This window comes from Schistocerca nitens, chromosome 11 (assembly GCF_023898315.1).
Source record: "Schistocerca nitens isolate TAMUIC-IGC-003100 chromosome 11, iqSchNite1.1, whole genome shotgun sequence".
Lineage (NCBI taxonomy): Eukaryota > Metazoa > Arthropoda > Insecta > Orthoptera > Acrididae > Schistocerca > Schistocerca nitens.
In genome coordinates, this window is record NC_064624.1 from 65,058,471 (window position 1) to 65,076,062 (window position 17,592).

Below are 17,592 nucleotides of genomic sequence, written 5' to 3' on the forward strand. Positions count from 1 at the left end.
AAAATCAAGAAATGCTATTGTGATGTGTCAAGTGATTCAATGTGAATTCCATTTGAACAATTCATAGTTCTGACTTCCAATAAATATTAGTAATATCGGGTCCAGTATCTAAAAAGGAAACAAAAAGTGAATATTTGCATTACACAGTAAAAATAAGTTAAATAGCAGGGTAGAGGAGTAGAATTTAAAGCTAATCAAATACTATAACAGAAAGCTTAGGTTACATAAATCTAACTTTTGTTTTGTAAAATTTTGTGTTTTACTTTATAAAGGAGTTAGCATCTGAACCAGTATTTTACATGTAATAAGAAAGCTTGCAGTTGATCTTGGACTTATGAAAAGAGTGGACAGCTCAATAGAATTGTATTACAAGCTTGAAGCCATTGACCACATCACACTTCACCAAGCATTTTGCAGGCAATTGACCAGTTTTTCCTACTCCTGCACACTTCAAATGCAAAAGGTTCTCTATTTGGCTTCATTCATACAGCACACAGTTCAGTTTAGTAATGTTACTGGAGTTTCTCAAGTCATGCAATTGCAAATATCATAATAATAATAATAATAATAATAATAATAATTCATGTTGGCACCTACATAAACACTGTGAGTAATCAACATCTTCCATTCATTAGCAAATACAGTGCATTTCTGTGCCGATAAATTTATTCAATTCCTCACAATAATGAATAAATGTTGCAGTAAAACAGTAGAAATTCTAAGTTTGTCACATAGTATGATTTGCTTAATGATACCCAGAAATGTCTGCCTGCTTACGCAAATCCTGACACGCTCAGTGCCTTACATCAATGCAGGTGACTGGGAACATCCCTGGCAGAGTTGCCTCAAATCAAATTACAATGGTGGCACACTATTTAAATGTTTAAATAATGAATGAAATGGGATGACAGTGGTACTGGTGAAAAGGAGAAAATTACCATGATATTTTACACGGCGTGTGTAATTTTTTCCATGAAAGGAAATGGTATTGCATTAGTGCAATTTTCTTTGAGCCAACTACCCACAGTAACATGTCTCCCTTGCAAAATGAGCAAAATTTTAGTTTAGAAAAATATCTCTCTCTCTGTGTGTGTGTGTGTGTGTGTGTGTGTGTGTGTGTGTGTGTGTGTGTGTGTGTGTATCTCCAAATTAAACAGAGTCTTGATTTCAAATGTGTGGATCAATTGGATGAAAGTAAATCTAATTTAACGTGACACAGTTTCTTGTTACCTAATGCCAGTAAGTGAATACATGTGACCAATAGGTTTTTAGCCCCACATGATGTGTAACCGCCAATCAAGTGCAAGGGACAGAAGCTTTGAATATGCCATTCTTTCTTTTTTCAGTTTCTTGAAGGTCTGCTAAAGATTGTAATGCCTAGTCTCCATATAAAGCAAGACCTAGAACTGAAACAGGAGGATGGCATTGGGGGTGATGTAAGTTTTCACATCAGTGATGTATTGTGCGTGAAGTACTGCATGAATATCATGAGATGCATTGGGTGCAGTATATTTTAGTGATCATAAATGATGAAATCCTTGGGTAACAGAAGAAATATTGAATTAAATTGATGAAAGGAGAAAATATAAAAATGCAGTAAATGAAGCAGACAAAAAGGAATACAAACGTCTCAAAAATGAAATCGACAAGAAGTGCAAAATGGCTAAGCAGGGATGGCTAGAGGACAAATGTAAGGATGTAGAGGCTTGTCTCACTAGGGGTTAGATAGATACTGCCTACAGGAAAATTAAAGAGAACTTTGGAGAGAAGAGAACCACTTGTATGAATATCAAGAGCTCAGATGGCTGCCCAGTTCTAAGCAAAGAAGGGAAGGCAGAAAGGTGGAAGGAGTATACAGAGGGTTTACACAAGGGCGATGTACTTGAGGACAATATTATGGAAATGGAAGAGGAAGTAGATGAAGATGAAATGGGAGATACGATACTGCGTGAAGAGTTTGACAGATCACTGAAAGACCTGTCGAAACAAGGCCCTGGGAGTAGACAACATTCCATTGGAACTACTGACGGCCTTGGGAGAGCCAGTCCTGACAAAACTCTACCATCTGGTGAGCAAGATGTATGAGACAGGTGAAATACCCTCAGACTTCAAGAAGAATATAATAATTCCAATCCCAAAGAAAGCAGGTGTTGACAGATGTGAAAATTACCGAACTATCAGTTTAATAAGTCACAGCTGCAAAATACTAACGCGAATTCTTTACAGACAAATGGAAAAACTGGTAGAAGCGGACCTTGGGGAAGATCAGTTTGGATTCCGTAGAAATGTTGGAACACGTGAGGCAATACTAACCTTACGACTTATCTTAGAAGAAAGATCAAGAAAAGGCAAACCTACGTTTCTAGCATTTGTAGACTTAGAGAAAGCTTTCAACAGTGTTTACTGGAATACTCTCTTTCACATTCTGAAGGTGGCAGGGGTAAAATACAGGGAGCGAAATGCTATTTACAATTTGTACAGAAACCAGATGGCAGTTATAAGAGTCGAGGGGCATGAAAGGGAAGCAGTGGTTGGGAAAGGAGTGAGACAGGGTTGTAGACTCTCCCTGATGTTATTCAATCTGTATATTGAGCGAGCAGTAAAGGAAACAAAAGAAAAATTTGGAGTAGGTATTAAAATTCATGGAGAAGAAGTAAAAACTTCGAGGTTCGCCAATGACATTGTAATTCTGTCAGAGACAGCAAAGGACTTGGAAGAGCAGTTGAACGGAATGGACAGTGTCTTGAAAGGAGGATATAAGATGAACATCAACAAAAGCAAAACGAGGATAATGGAATGTAGTCAAATTAAATCGGGTGATGCTGAGGGAATTAGATTAGGAAATGAGACACTTAAAGTAGTAAAGGAGTTTTGCTATTTAGGGAGTAAAATAGCTGATGATGATCGAAGTAGAGAGGATATAAAATGTAGGCTGGCAATGGCAAGGAAATCGTTTCTGAAGAAGAGAAATTTGTTAACATTGAGTATAGATTTAAGTGTCAGGAAGTCGTTTCTGAAAGTATTTGTATGGAGTGTAGCCATGTATGGAAGTGAAACATGGACGATAACTAGTATGGACAAGAAGAGAATAGAAGCTTTCGAAATGTGGTGCTACAGAAGAATGCTGAAGATAAGGTGGGTAGATCATGTAACTAATGAGGAGGTATTGAATAGGATTGGGGAGAAGAGAAGTTTGTGGCACAACTTGACTAGAAGAAGGGATCGGTTGGTAGGACATGTTTTGAGGTATCAAGGGATCACAAATTTAGTATTGGAGGGCAGGGTAAAAATCATAGAGGGAGACCAAGAGATGAATACACTAAGCAGATTCAGAAGGATGTAGGTTGCAGTAGGTACTGGGAGATGATGAAGCTTGCACAGGATAGAGTAGCATGGAGAGCTGCATCAAACCAGTCTCAGGACTGAAGACCACAACAACAGCAACAAATGATGAAACATTAAAACCTAGGATGTTAGCACTCCCCCAGAATGTTTATAGGATTTCAATTGACTGTAGGTATATTGTTCTGTTGTGTAATGGTATTTGAATGAAACTTGTAGGAAACATAAGTTTATTAACTGTAACCCACGGTAATTTTGTTGTACATGTAAATAATGAATGTCTCAAATTCGTTCTTGGAACAAATTTACCAAAGATGACTTCCTTGCAGCAGCTGTCAATTTGTTTGTCTCTGTCAGAGTTCTATAATAGAAAAGATGTAAGAGGTAAAGCAATCCACTGTAAGCAGTATGTTATCAGATAAGTATTGTTTGTCATACTATTTCTTTTCGCTGAAGTATTTAATGAAAAACAAAACTGCATTACTGGAATTGTTTGCTCTGTGTAAAGACAATGGGTTTATCCAGTATGTATGGCATAAATTTACAGTGTAATGGAACATTGCTTATCCCAAACTGCTTGCAAAGAGGAAACGTGATAGCAAGAATTTTTGTAAACAGCATTAAATTTAGTCGGTAAAATTCCATATTAGTTTGATTAACTATCACCATAGTGTACTAAATTTAATGCTGACGAAGGTTTGTCAGATCTCCAGCCACATGGTAGCATTGATATCATGCGATGTTTCAGGAAGTCATATTACCCATCTTTTGGCATAGTGTCGAGATTCGTGGGGAGTGGGCTATTTATATGTGCCAGCATCCCCCTCCACTAGACCTCGGGTGGCTGCAGTGGTGGGGATGGTGGCCACCGGTTATCAGTGTAAGCATTATGTCTGTGTCCTCAGCGGAGGGCGTTGACGGTCGTGCTCCTGATGGATTGCCACTATCGCAGGGTTCCATTGTGCGCTGAGTTTCTATCCATCATATCTGTTGACCAGATTGTCGTGAATCCTTATTTCTATGGATTGTTTGATAATGCTTTCCCAGAAGCCAGATGTTCAGCACAGTACTTTCGTGCTTTCGAAGTTAAAGGTGTGTTCTGCTGTGGCTGATTTTTCTGTGTGGCCTAGTCTCACACATCTGATATGATCTCCGCAGCATTTAGATATACAGTGCTGTGTTGGCCAATGTATTGTTTTCCGCATTCGCATGGTATGCTATATATACTCCTGGTGTGTTAAGGTTCAGCAGATCTTTGGTAGAACCTAGGAGCTCCCTGGTCTTTGATGGTGGTCGGAGAATGCTTTTGATATTGTATTTGCCCAAAAGTTGTGCAATTTTGACTGGGAGCGGAACCGTGTACGGAAGGAATGTGAGACGGTCTCCTTCTTCTTCATCATCATCTTTTTCTGGGGTTCTCACTGCTTCCTTCTTCCTTTGAAGTGCTCTGTTGATCTGTGTTTGACTGTAGCCATTTTGGTGAAAGACTTCCCTCAGGTGTTAATGCTCAGATGGTAGGCTGTCTTTGTCACAGATGGCATGCACCCTATGTACCAGGATGGTCAGTACTGTTTGTCTTTGTGCTGGATGGTGGCAGCTTGTTGCACGAAGGTATAGGTCTGTGTGTCTTCTTCGTATGTACTGCATGGCCTAGTGAACCATCTACCTTCCTCTTAATTAAAATATCAAGGATGGAGAGCCAGCCATTTTCCTCCATTTCCATTGTAAATTTGATGTTCGGATGGATGCTGTTGAGGTGTTGCAGAAACTCATCTAGCACCTGTTTGCCATGTCCCCACATGACAGAAGTGTCAACAACATAGCCGAAGAAGTGCTTTGGTTTCTGTCTGGCAGTTTGAAGGGCCACCACCTCGAAATGTTCTGTATAGAGGTTTGCAATCACAGGAGCCTGTGGGGAGCCCATGGCCACACCATCGATCTGTTTGAAGAATTCCCCATCGCACTGAAGTAGGTGGTTGTTAGTGCTTGTTTGAAGAGCCTGACTGTTTGTGGGTCAAAGTGCTGGGCTAAAACTGCCAAGGAGTGTTGAAGGGGCTCTTTTGTGAAAAGCGACGTCACATTGAAGCTAACGAGTAGGTCCTCCATTTGTAGTCATATGTCCCTGAGTATTTTTACGAATTTGGCTGAGTTTCTCACATCGTGGCTGCAGTCCCCCACAAGGGGTTTGAGCAGTGTTTCTAGGCGTTTAGCAAGTCTGTAACAGTGAGAGTAGGAGTCAACAATTGGTCCAGAGGTACCCCTTCCTTATGGATCTTAGGGAGTCCATAGAGGCTTGGTATTGCTGGTGCTCTGGGGTACAGGCGCTTCTTCATTGGCTCAGGTAAGTCAGATTTCTTAAGCAGAGCTATTGTCTTTCTACTTATCGTCGGGGTTGGATCCATCTTCAGCCTCTTGTAGGCCTCATCTTGTTGCAGCAGGTTTTCTGCTGGTATTCGGCAGTGCTTAATAGCACTGTAGCATTCCATTTGTCTGCTGGTAGGATCGTTATTTCACGGTCATCTCTAAGGGACCAAAGAGCTGCTCGTTCTTCAGCAGATACGTTATTTTTATGCAATTGAAATCTGTCGATTATTCTGGAAGTTTCCCATGTGACTTCCTCTGCTTCCTCCTTGGGAAGCCTTCCACGCCACTGATAATGTCTCATTTCGAGTTTGTTCTGGGGATGGGGGCAAAATTCAGTCCTTTCTTGAGGACTGCGATTGCGCCAGCAGCCAGTTCTTTTCCAGTCAAATTGACCATGGCTCTGGTGTCATTAATCTTCTTTTTTGTCAAAAACATTGCAAGATATCAATGCTACCACCTGGCTGGAGACCCGAGAAACCTTCATGAACAGTTTACGCTGGGAAAGCCAACAGTTAAATGTAATGCTATTTACAAAAATTTGTAATACTTAGTAGAAATCTATTTTTTGTAACGGTAACCAGCTCTGTGGACTAAGTTCAGTTGCGGTGAGTATTAGAATTTTTACTGGGTAGATGTGATAGTAAAATGAAAAAGAACAGAACTCTCACATTTCAGATGTGGGATTAGAGAATGCTGCTGAAAATTAAGTGAACTTAGAGGGAATATGGAGTCCTCAGCAGAACAGTCGAGGAAAGAAATGTATGGAAAATGCTGACGAAAAGAAGGGACAGGATGATAGGATAAGTGTTAAGACATGAGGTAGTAAACTAGTCAGATGTTTCTTTCTCACTTGGGGAAAAATGCTACTATTACACACATCATATAGCAACTTTAAATGGAGTGTAGTTAATCTTGTTATGTAGTCAATTGTGGAACCTCATCAAGCACTGGCAACTCTAAACTAGTAGATGAAGAAGTGCTTTTTTGATGGGTATATCTTGCAAAATAATTGTGGCAACAAAATAGGAGGCATTAGAGCTAATATAGATGCTTCCTTGCAGTTGTTCTCGCCAAACAACACCTTCAAATAGAATAGGAAATGGTAAAGTAATGGAAGTAGTGGTATCAGAAGTACCCTCTGGCATGCACCATTAGGTGACCAGTCTAGTGTAGATGTAGGTGTACAAAGAATCAGATAGTAATAGGGAGGGATATGGACTATAATCACACATTTATTATGAGACACATTTGGGAGAGATGATGAGAGAATAAGGAATCCATTTCTTAAAGATCACAGTACTCACAGACAATGATTGCACAGCACCGCGAGTGCGTTGAAAAACATTGTTGTCGTTGTCCAAGTGCATTCAACATAATACTTGAGAAATTAACAGTGACATATTGAATGGGAGAATCTGTGCTTGGCACAGTCATGGCAAATTCCAGATCTAAAAAGGTTGTCTGTAGCATGTATGAAAGTTTGTAGAGCATTATCCGAGGAAACAGATGTGGTGGTTCTTCCTTCCAGAATAATGCAGTGAGTGCCACTTCATACTGAATTTCATGTTTGCCACCATTGAGAACTGTTGACACATGGGTACAAGCGACAGCTGAATGTAAAGCACTATAGCATTAGTACATCAGTAACTTTGAAATTGTGAAAATGATTGTGTAAAATCACTATCTCCAGTAAAATTAAAACTGAGGCATGTGATGTATACTCTCCTCACAATTACTTTGGGATTGACACTAGAGCAGGAACACATGGAGATGCAAAACGAAGTTGCTTCATTCTTCCCTGACTGTTCGCATGATCTGACATTTCATTGAACACACTCAAATTTGCATACTAATCAGTGTACATAGGTGGAAGTGGGATCAATAGATTCTGGAAGAGTTTCACTACATTCTCGTTTGAGATGTGTTTGTGGCAATAAATTTTTAATTTTATGTGCAGAATATTTTCGAAAATGCATTGTTCAATGTTCCTGAAAATTTGACTTACAGCGAAACTTTGTTACTGAGTTTAAGTGACCAAATTGTGTTAACAAAATATTTAGAATATATCTTATTTTCAACAGCTCCAAAGTCTGTCAGATGTCTAACAGAAGATTAATTTAAATTAAACATTATGTTTGATGCTCTGCTCATGTGATAAGGTATCAGTCATCTGTTTTGTTGAGAGAAACACAGCACAGCATTTACGGTTAACATGACATTACATTTTCTGATCAAACATTACAAATATTTGTAGCAAGAAAGGTATCCATTTTGGTAGAGGTATGGAAATTTAAGTATGAAAGTAAGAATAATAGTGATAACATCATTCACTACCTTCCAATTGCAACTATTATGATGGAAACAATGAAGATCTTTTTAGTGTCATTAGTGCTGAATTCCTGAGGTGCACTTCATTTGACTGTAGTTTCCAGTAACAGCATTCTTAGTAACAATTAAAATTTATGAAAATACAATCTGCTCTGCAGGTAAATACACCACACATTCCCTGGTAATTTTCCTAACAGCTTCATTACTGAGTTCCTCAACTGTGGACAGTGTACCTTTTTTACTTGTTTCATCACTGTTTTGCAACATAATTGTCAATTTAGGTCCATATCAATTCTGTTGGGTTGAAGTGCCAGTGAGAACTTGTCAGCCTAATTATTTTATGCCTGTATGTTTTTGTCAACCTGTCAGTTTTTGTATGTGGGCAACTGCGGTTTATGGAGAGGTATTGGATTTACATGCTCCATATTTTTAAATGTTTCACTTACTTCCACTTACAGATGCTGAAGCCAATAATTTCCTCCTTTTATTTTAGCATAAGGTTCTCGTCAACAACAGAACATTTGGGAGCACTATCAACAACAGATGTTGATGATGTAGGTAGATTGTGCACAAACCATTTATCTCAACTGATTTTGGTTTTATATAGCATTGCCTTGAACAAGAGTGATATCGATATATCCACTGAATAACATTTGCTGAAGTTGCTTTTAACATTCTTAAGCACTGCACACTCCAGAACTGATAACAGTAATGACAGGTAAAATTTCAATGCTATAAGTGTACAAAATGAACACAAACAGAAACTCATAGTGCAGTGAGCGATTCCATAGGACAGCAAGCTGCCTAAAACTGAACTGTACTACACTTGCATAGTATATTGGCAGTGTGGTGAAGGTGTATCCCTTGGGATAGAGTGAATGTATGATCTGCAGTCTTTGAATGTGTCCACACTATTTCATATCTAGCTGCCAGTCCTAAAGTAATTCTGTATAGAGTTAAATTAAATTACCCTGTTGCTTTCTACAACCAGGTCCTTGATTGTGACACAGGCAGGCAATGCAAAACAAATTTTGTGGGCTGAAAATCTTGGACATTATCTTTGGTCCAGTGCAAGACACTACTGATGATTGGGGAGGAGGAGAAGTCAAAAGAATACATTGTCCGGTAATGGGTGTCAAATGCCTGAACTCATTTGAGCTAAAGCTGTGAGTGTGACAACAAGATAAGTGGATAAATGCGGGCAACAATAGGCAGGTGAAGGCTGAAGATGAGTGATAAAGGGTGTGTGGATGGGAGAAGCACAACATCGCAACTCGAGGCAAATTTCTAGGTCGCCAGATGATGGTCAGGGTCAGTAAGTGCTGTGCTGTGAATTATACAGTGTAAGAGAGAGCGGTTAGTGTCTCTGCAAAGAGCACAGTGAAATGTACCACAAGGTGGAATCATGGGAATGTGAGTTAGAAAAGCTAATCAGCAAATTATGTCTTTGTGTGGACAGATTTGCACAAGCTGTATTAATTCGAATATCTTTGTTATTTTCTTGAAGGTCTGTTGGGAGTATTTTGCCACAAAGATTGTATCAGTGAGGATCCCAGACTAAGTTTGGGGTGGGATGATCTGGATAACATTTCCAGCATTCACATCACTAATATTGCATGTAGAATGAGAAAAGTCACTGGCTAATTGAAATAATCATAGATCATGAATTTTCTAGAGATCAGCAGTATATTAGTAACCAGCTGAGTTCGTGGTATTGCCAGGGTAGGCATATATTCCAATCTGTTAGTCCATCTTCTCCTACCACATTCATTCCATCTCCTCCTTTGTCACTCTTCTGTCTCCTCCTCACCCATTATTTTCCCATCTTCTCACCCACTCTCTCTGCCTGTCTCGTCCTTGCCCTTTCTCTCTGCCCCTCAACTTCTCCTCAACGTGTGCAGCCCACCTATGAGCTCCCTTGCAGGCAGAATGACATACCTGTCTACTTAAAGTGTCATGTAGCCATAGTACTTAAACTACCACCTTGAAAAATAATGCATTAGTCAGCAGTGTGAAACACATACCAAGCAGCAGTAGGAATCAACTATTTCTTATGACTAGACACAGCCATGTTCCAGTTAAAGTTGTGCTCAATGCTATGGGCTGGTGGAAACTTGTTAACAAAATTAATTTTTTTTGTTGATGAGAAAGCAATGACATTGCCGAGGCAAAGGGTGAAAGAATACACAAAACAAATATTAAATGTCCAATTTTCTGTTTTCAAGTTGCGGCAAGAAGTATGTAATACTGAGATGAGTATAGTTGGAATATCTATGCCAGTGGAAAAGCAGCAACATGTACACAGTATAAATGCCTGGGAAATGTGATGAATGTGTTGTATGGCAGAAATTCTGTGAGCTTATGAACAATGCAAAAAAGTACCAACTTTGCTAGAGGTTAACAGATTATGTTGAAGAGAAATGGACTGTTTAGCTAGCGGACAGTCCGACAAGGGGATAGGAAAACAGACTGAGGCTGCTGTTATTTAAAGTGCTGGGTATCCCACCCAAAAACCATTTGTCATGGTGGCATTTGTTCCACATATATCGACAAATTTAAATCTCTCTAAAAGATCACACCTCGTTTAGTAGAGCAGATGAGGTTTGTGGTTTGGATCCTACTACACAATGAATTTTCCTTCTCTTTTCCTCTACACTTCCTGTACTGTCACACTGGATGACAGCTTCAGTGCAGGCCGTGATAGGAAAATCAGTAAGATACTTTTGTTGCACCATGAACGTTATATGTACAGCTTGCCACTGGTGCATTTAATTTGCAATAAATTTGAGAAACAACTTACTAGGGACATTATGCGTCATTTGTTTTTTATATTAATTTTACAGCCATTAACCAGTATAAGATTTAAATTCAGCTTTCTTAACCCTTATTTTCAGTCATATGCCAACACATGCTGTCACCAACAAATATCCCCCTGCGGGTCCGCGATAAGAATAGGCCCGAGGTATTCCTGCCTGTTGTAAGAGGCGACTAATAGGAGTTTCAACTGTTTTGGCCTTCAATGTGATGGTCCACATTGGGGTTTGACCTCCACTTTTAAAATTCTACAGAAGTACGTGCCTTTTGGGGAAGGACACCTTACGTGGTGTATCACCGGTCCTCAGTGCACTAAGACCTTGACACTCATCATCGTAACGGCGTCGTAACTGCAGCCACTGTTCATCAATATTGGCCTAAACACCTGATAGGTTGGATAGGTTACGCCCGCAGTGCATCCCCATCTGCACCTTCGATCATGATGGACTTTCCATGGCACCCGAAATCCAGCACGGTAACCACCCCCTTGTGGTGGGGTAGTCACATACCCTCTAGGTTGTAGCCCCCTGACAACACAGGGATCGTACTGCCGATACCTGAGCTGCACCCTCTCCACGTAAGCCAAGGAGTAGATGCCCGTCTACCTGGGGCATCAGGACTACCAGCAATGGTCATCCTGCCAGGTGGCCCTTGCTGAGGCTGGGAGGCACCTGTGGGGAGGGCCCCTGGTCAGAGTGGGTGGTATCGGGGCGGACGTTTTGCAGATGAAGCGTTAACATGCATCAGGTCGCTCTGCGGCCGCGTCTTCTAAGAAGAAAGGCTCTGTCTCCGTTTCTGGTTCTGGTCCTTCTGCCATTCCCCCTTGGCCACTCCCTGCGAGGGACAGGACCGCCGGCTTGGGGCGAAATACTTCCCCCACTATTTAGTCTGTTCTCGGACCGATGGGGGATGTTCGCCACCTCCAAGCCCATGTTCTTTGTACAGCATATAGAGGATATCTTCGGAGAAATTGAGGATCTTAGTAAAATGCGTTTGGGGTCCATTCTCATGAAGACCACCTCCGCTTCACAGTTGATGGCGCTCCAGGCATGCGACCGACTAGGGGACATCCCAGTGTCCATTGTCCCACATCTGGTGCTCAATCGGGCGCTTGGGATTATTTTACATCGGGATCTACTGCTGCAATCTGATGAGGAGCTCAGGGCCAACCTGGTGCGCCGTGGCATGCATTTTGTCCGGCGAGTCCAGCGCGGCCCCAAAGATCATAGCTTCGACACTGGGGCCTTTATCCTCGCATTCGAGGGCGATGATCTCCCGGAGAAGGTAAAAGTGATGTGCTACCAGTGCGACGTGTGACCTTACATCCCACCTCCTATGCGATGCTTTCGATGTTTGCACTTCGGGCATATGTCGTCAAGGTGCGAAGCTGAACCCCTTTGTGGCGATTGTGGACGTCCTCTTTGTGAGAGACATACATGCACCCCATCACCTCGGTGCGTCAATTGTGCTGGCCTCCACTCGCCTAGATCTTTCGACTGCCTTGTCTATCAGAAGGAGAAGAAGATACAAGAATTGAAAACCTTAGACCGTCTGTCTTATTCTGAGGAAAGGAAGAAATATGACTGCCTCCATCCCGTGATGTTGGCAACGTCGTTTGCTTTGGTCGTGTCCACTCCTTCCGCAGTATCCTCACCCCTATCCTGTCCCCACTCAATCTCCTCACCCCATCCAGGGTCTATGCCTCCACCTCCCAAATCCCTCCCTTCCAAATCCTCCTTCGTGGCCCCTGCCCCCTCTGCCCCAGGGGCCACCCTTCCTCCCCTTCCTCCTCCTCCTCCTCCTCCTCCTCCTCCTCCTCCTCCTCCGCCGCCGCCACCTGAGAAGCGATCCTCTTCTCAGGCATCCATCGGGGAAACGTTACGGACCCCGGCTACTAAACCCCCGCGGGGGTCCACAACTTTTTTGTGGATACGTGCATGGCGAACACAGGGCCCCGAGCTATTGTGGCCTTCTTCCTCTCCAGGGCTTCATTTCCTTCCCCTTTCCCTCCTTTCCCCTCCTTACTCCTTTACCCTCGCCCTCTCCTCTCCCTCTCTTGGTGTCCTTGCTTATGTTGGCCCCCGCTATCCTCCTGGTTTTGTTGGTTTTACAATTCGGCATTGTTGCATAATCATCTCCTCCGTTTGGCATTCCCTGGTCCCCCTCTGGGGTTTGACCTCCATTACAAAATTTCTCCTCCGTAGTGTGTGCCATTTGGGGAAGAGCACCTTACCTAGTGTCTCCGACGTGCGCCCTCCTAGTAAATTCCACCTTTCATTTCATGTCCTTGTCTGATGCTCGGGTGCATAGCCAGCACGGTAGCCAGCCCGTGTGGTGGGGTCGCTATGTACCCTTTTGGTTGAGCCCCCGAACAGGCAGGGATCACACTTCTGATACCTGTGCTGTGACCTCCTCATGGATGCCTTGGAGTGGTTGCTCCTCATCCTGGAGCATCGGAACTCCCGGCAATGGCCGCCGTGCCAGACGGCCCTTGCTGTGGCTGGGTGGTGCCCGTGAGGAGAGCCCCTGATCAGAGTGGGTGGTATCAGGGCGGACACTACGCAAATGAAACGCATACGGGTCCAGAACTCTGGCCGTACTTCTGCGGCCGTCTCTCTGCATGGAACTGATTAAAGTGCTGCTTCTCTTGCCCCTTCGGCCTTCCCTTCCATGGCTACCCCTGGGGAGAGGGTCAGGCCGTCGGCTAAGGGCGAAACCTTTCCTCCGTTATCTAGTTTGCACCAGGACTGATGGAGATACTTTCACCAATACCAAACCTTTATTCTTTGTGGAACACATTGAAGACAAGTTTGGCGGAGTGGACTCCCTGAGCAAGATGCTGGTGGGTTTGTTGCTGATCAAAACTGCTTCAGCTGCCCAATCTGCGGCCCTTCGTGCCTGTACCCATCTTAGCACAATTCCTGTGTCCATTACCCCCACCAGTCTCTAAATATGGGTCAAGGTGTGATTTTTCACAGGGACCTCATCCTTCAAACTGATGAGTAACTTTGGGACAGTCTCGGATGGCGGGGTGTTCACTTTGTCTGGCGTGTTCAGAAGGGTCCTAAAGACAGTTGCATTGATACTGGTGCCTTTATCCTGGCCTTTGAAGGGGATACCCTCCCTGAGAAAGTTAAGATTATGGTTTATCGATGTGATGTGAAGCCGTGCATCCCACCTCCTATGAGGTGTTTTAAGTGCTTGCGTTTTGGACACATGTCTTACCGCTGTTCACAGGCCCCTCTCTGTGGTGACTGTGGACGTCCACTCAATGAGGGGCGTCCCTGTGTTTCCCCTCCTGTGTGTGTAAATTGTCATGGCAGTCATTCTCCACATTCACCAGATTGCCCAGTATATAAGAAGGAAAAGAAGATACAGGAATATAAGTCCCTCGATCGTTTAACCTACACAGAGGCCCGTAGAAGTATATACGTCTTCACCCTGTGTCCATGACATCTAGTTACGCTTTGGTTACATCTTCACCCCCCCTTTTCCCACTTCCTTACCCCCATCCCGGACTCCTCTCCTCCCCCCCTCCCATGTGGCTTCCACACCTTCTCCTCTGGGCACTGCTCCCCCTCCCCAGCCAGAGAAGTGTCCCACTCACTCGGCGTCTGCCGGTCAAGGGTGGCTCTCCCAGGATGCCCCTTCCCGGCACCTTCCAGGCCAAAGGTCTGCTGCCACGCGACGCCATGTAACGACCGCGAGAGCCGCGGTCTGTCGGTCCCCAGGTCGAAATCGGGTAGGACCCCTGCGGGCGTCTGGTGGCGTTTGTACGTTGGTCCGTACAGGCATTGCTAGCACGTGGATTCCTCTTCAAACTACATTGGAAGCGGTTGCTGTTAGGGTCCACCTAGACTCTGAGGTCACGGTTTGCAATCCTTATCTCCCTCCTGACAGGACTCTTACACCTGCTGCCTTAACTGCCCTTCTTCAACTTCCTCCTCCCTTCCTCCTCCTTGGGGTTTTAATGCTCATCATCCTTTGTGGGGCAGTGCCTTTCCATCTAGATGAGGTCTTCTCATAGACTAGTTTATTGCAGACCACGACTTGTGCCTTCTTAATGGTGGCTCCTCTACTCTTTTCAGTGCCGGTCACGGTACATTTTCTGCCATTGATCTTTCTCTTTCTTCTCCCTCTCTCCTCCCTTCATTACACTGGTCGCCACACGACGACCTTTGTGATATTGTCCATTTCCTGTTGGTTATCTCGCTCCCTTCCCGCTCCTCGATGGACAGGTTACCTCGTTGGTCTTTCCAACGCGCCAATTGGCCTCTATACACTGCACAGGTCGTGTTTTCTCCCTCTTTGTTGGGTTGTATTGATGACGTCCTACGTGACGTGTCTGACGCGATTGTTCGCGCTGCTAGCCTTGCTGTACCGCACTCCTCTGGACCATTTCGTCGCTGGCAAGTCCCGTGGTGGAGTACGGTCATTGCCATTGCCATCTGTGATCGCCGTCGAGCTTTGCAACACTTTAAGAGGCACCCATCCATAGCCAGCCTTGCTACCTATAAACGCCTCAGTGCTAAAGACCGTTATTTAATCAAACAGAGCAAGCGGATATGTTGGGAACGATTCGTTTCTTCCCTTGGTTCTACTGTTCCTCTGTCACGGGTATGGGCTACACTTCGCTCTCTCCAAGGTTGCCATCAGCAGTCTACCCTCCCAGGCCTTCACCTCCCAGATGGCCTTTGTACGGACCCATTAGTTCTTGCAGAACATCTTGCGACCCATTTTGCAGTGACATCAGCATCAGCTTCCTATCCAGCTGCTTTCCTTCACCAGAAACAGCGGGCTGAAGCTTCCACCTTATGTTCTACCCCTCGTGAGTCAGACTCTTAAAGCGAACCTTTTACTGAATGGGAATTTCTTTCTGCTCTACCTTCTTCTCATGATACAGCCCCTGGCCCAGATTCCATTCATAACCAACTGCTTCAACATCTCCGTGCTCTGCAACAGCAACATCTTCTTCAGGTGTTTCACCATATCTGGCTCCAGGGTGACTTCCCTTCTCAGTGAAGGGATAGCATCGTGCTTCCTGTCCTTAAGCCTGGTAAGAACCCCCTATCTGTTGACAGCTATCAGCCGATTAGTTTGACCAATGTTGTTTGTAAGTTACTTGAACGGATCGTAGCCCGTCGGCTCAATTGGGTCCTCGAATCTCGGGAACTATTGTCCCCTCACCAGTGTGGCTTTCGAGAGGGATGGTCTTCAATCGATCATTTACTTCGCTTGGAATCAGCAGTTTGGCAGGCTTTTTCCTAGCACTGCCATTTGGTTGCAGTGTTTTTTGACCTTCGCAAGGCCTATGATATGGCCTGGCGCCATCACATCTTACTTACCCTTCATCAGTGGGGTCTTTGGGGCCCACTCCCGATTTTTATCCACCAGTTCCTGTTCCATCGGCCATTCAGAGTTCGAGTTGGTACTGTTTTCAGTTCTCCATGGACCCAGGAGACGGGCATCCCACAGGGTTCTGTCTTGAGTGTCCCTCTTTTCCTCATTGCTATCGATGGACTTGTGGCCTCTGTCGGTCCTTTGGTCGCCCCTGCCCTGTATGTGGATGATTTCTGCATTTGGGTTGGTTCCTCTTCGATTGCAGAATGGCAGCTCCAGGGAGCTATATGGTGTGCCTCTGCATGGACCCTCTCACATGGGTTTCAATTCTCTTCTTCAAAATCGCGGGTGGTCCACTTCCGTCGCCGTACTACGATCCATCCTGATCCAGAGCTCTATCTTGATGCACAACGATTGCCTGTGGTCCCACAGTTTCGTTTCCCGGGTCTTCGTTTCGACAACAAGCTCACTTGGCTGCCCCATATCAGACTTCTGAAGGTAGGATGTTTCCGTAAACTCAATGTTTTTCGCTTCCTTGCCCACTCCTCTTGGGGTGCGGACAGTTCCCTCCTTTCTCCATCTTTATCGTGCTCTAGTTTTGTCTCGCTTGGACTATGGTTGTCAAGTCTATGGTTCAGCTGCTCCTTCCACACTGTACGTGCTGGATCCAGTCCACCATCGTAGTATCCATTTAGCCACTGGTGCCTTCCCTATGAGCCCTGTTGATAGTCTCCTGGATGAAGCTGGGGTCCACCCCTCCCTTCTTTTCGGCGGTCCTAGATTCTGGTGTCATATGCACTCACTATCCGTTCCTCTCCCACTCATCCTTCCTATTCTATCCTGTTTCCAGACCATGGATGTCGCCCACCCAACTCCTGCCCTGGGGCGGATTTACCGATTGGGCTCCGCCTTGCGTGTCTTTGCCGTTATTTTCAGCTTCCTTCTTTGTCCTGTCTTCCTCGCTCCCTCCCCTCCACCCCCCCCCCCTTGGTTAGTTCCTCGGCCTCGAATTCGGATGGATCTCCGCCGAGGTCCGAAAGATTCCATCCCCTCACTGGTGGTCCATTCCTTTTTCCGCCAAATTTTATGGGAGTTTCGGGATGCTGTTGTTTTTTACACCGATGGCTCTAAATCTGCTGATCATGTGGGGTATGCCTTCACGTCCTCTGTTGGAACGGACAATCATCTGCTGCCACCTACATGTGGGGTGTTTACTGCCGAATTGATGGCAATTTCCCAGGCCCTTACCTTTATTAAACAGTCCCAACACAACCGTGTTTTATTATGTACGGACTCGATGAGTGGCCTTCTTGCTATTGACCGGTGTTTTTCGCGCCATCCCTTGGTCTCTGCCATCCATGACCATCTCGCTGATTTTCACCGTGCTGCTTGTTCCATTGACTT

At 44.4% G+C, this 17,592-nt stretch overlaps 1 protein-coding gene across 1 annotated transcript in view; it reads left to right on the forward strand.

Moving 5' to 3' along the window:
* Nucleotides 1–17,592, forward strand: part of LOC126212636 (zinc finger protein 99-like) — a 106,448-nt gene that overhangs the window by 13,986 nt on the left and 74,870 nt on the right. The window contains exon 4 of the mRNA XM_049940063.1: nucleotides 1,347–1,436. Coding sequence (XP_049796020.1) covers nucleotides 1,347–1,436 — 90 coding nt within the window. The remainder of the gene's footprint in view (nucleotides 1–1,346; nucleotides 1,437–17,592) is intronic.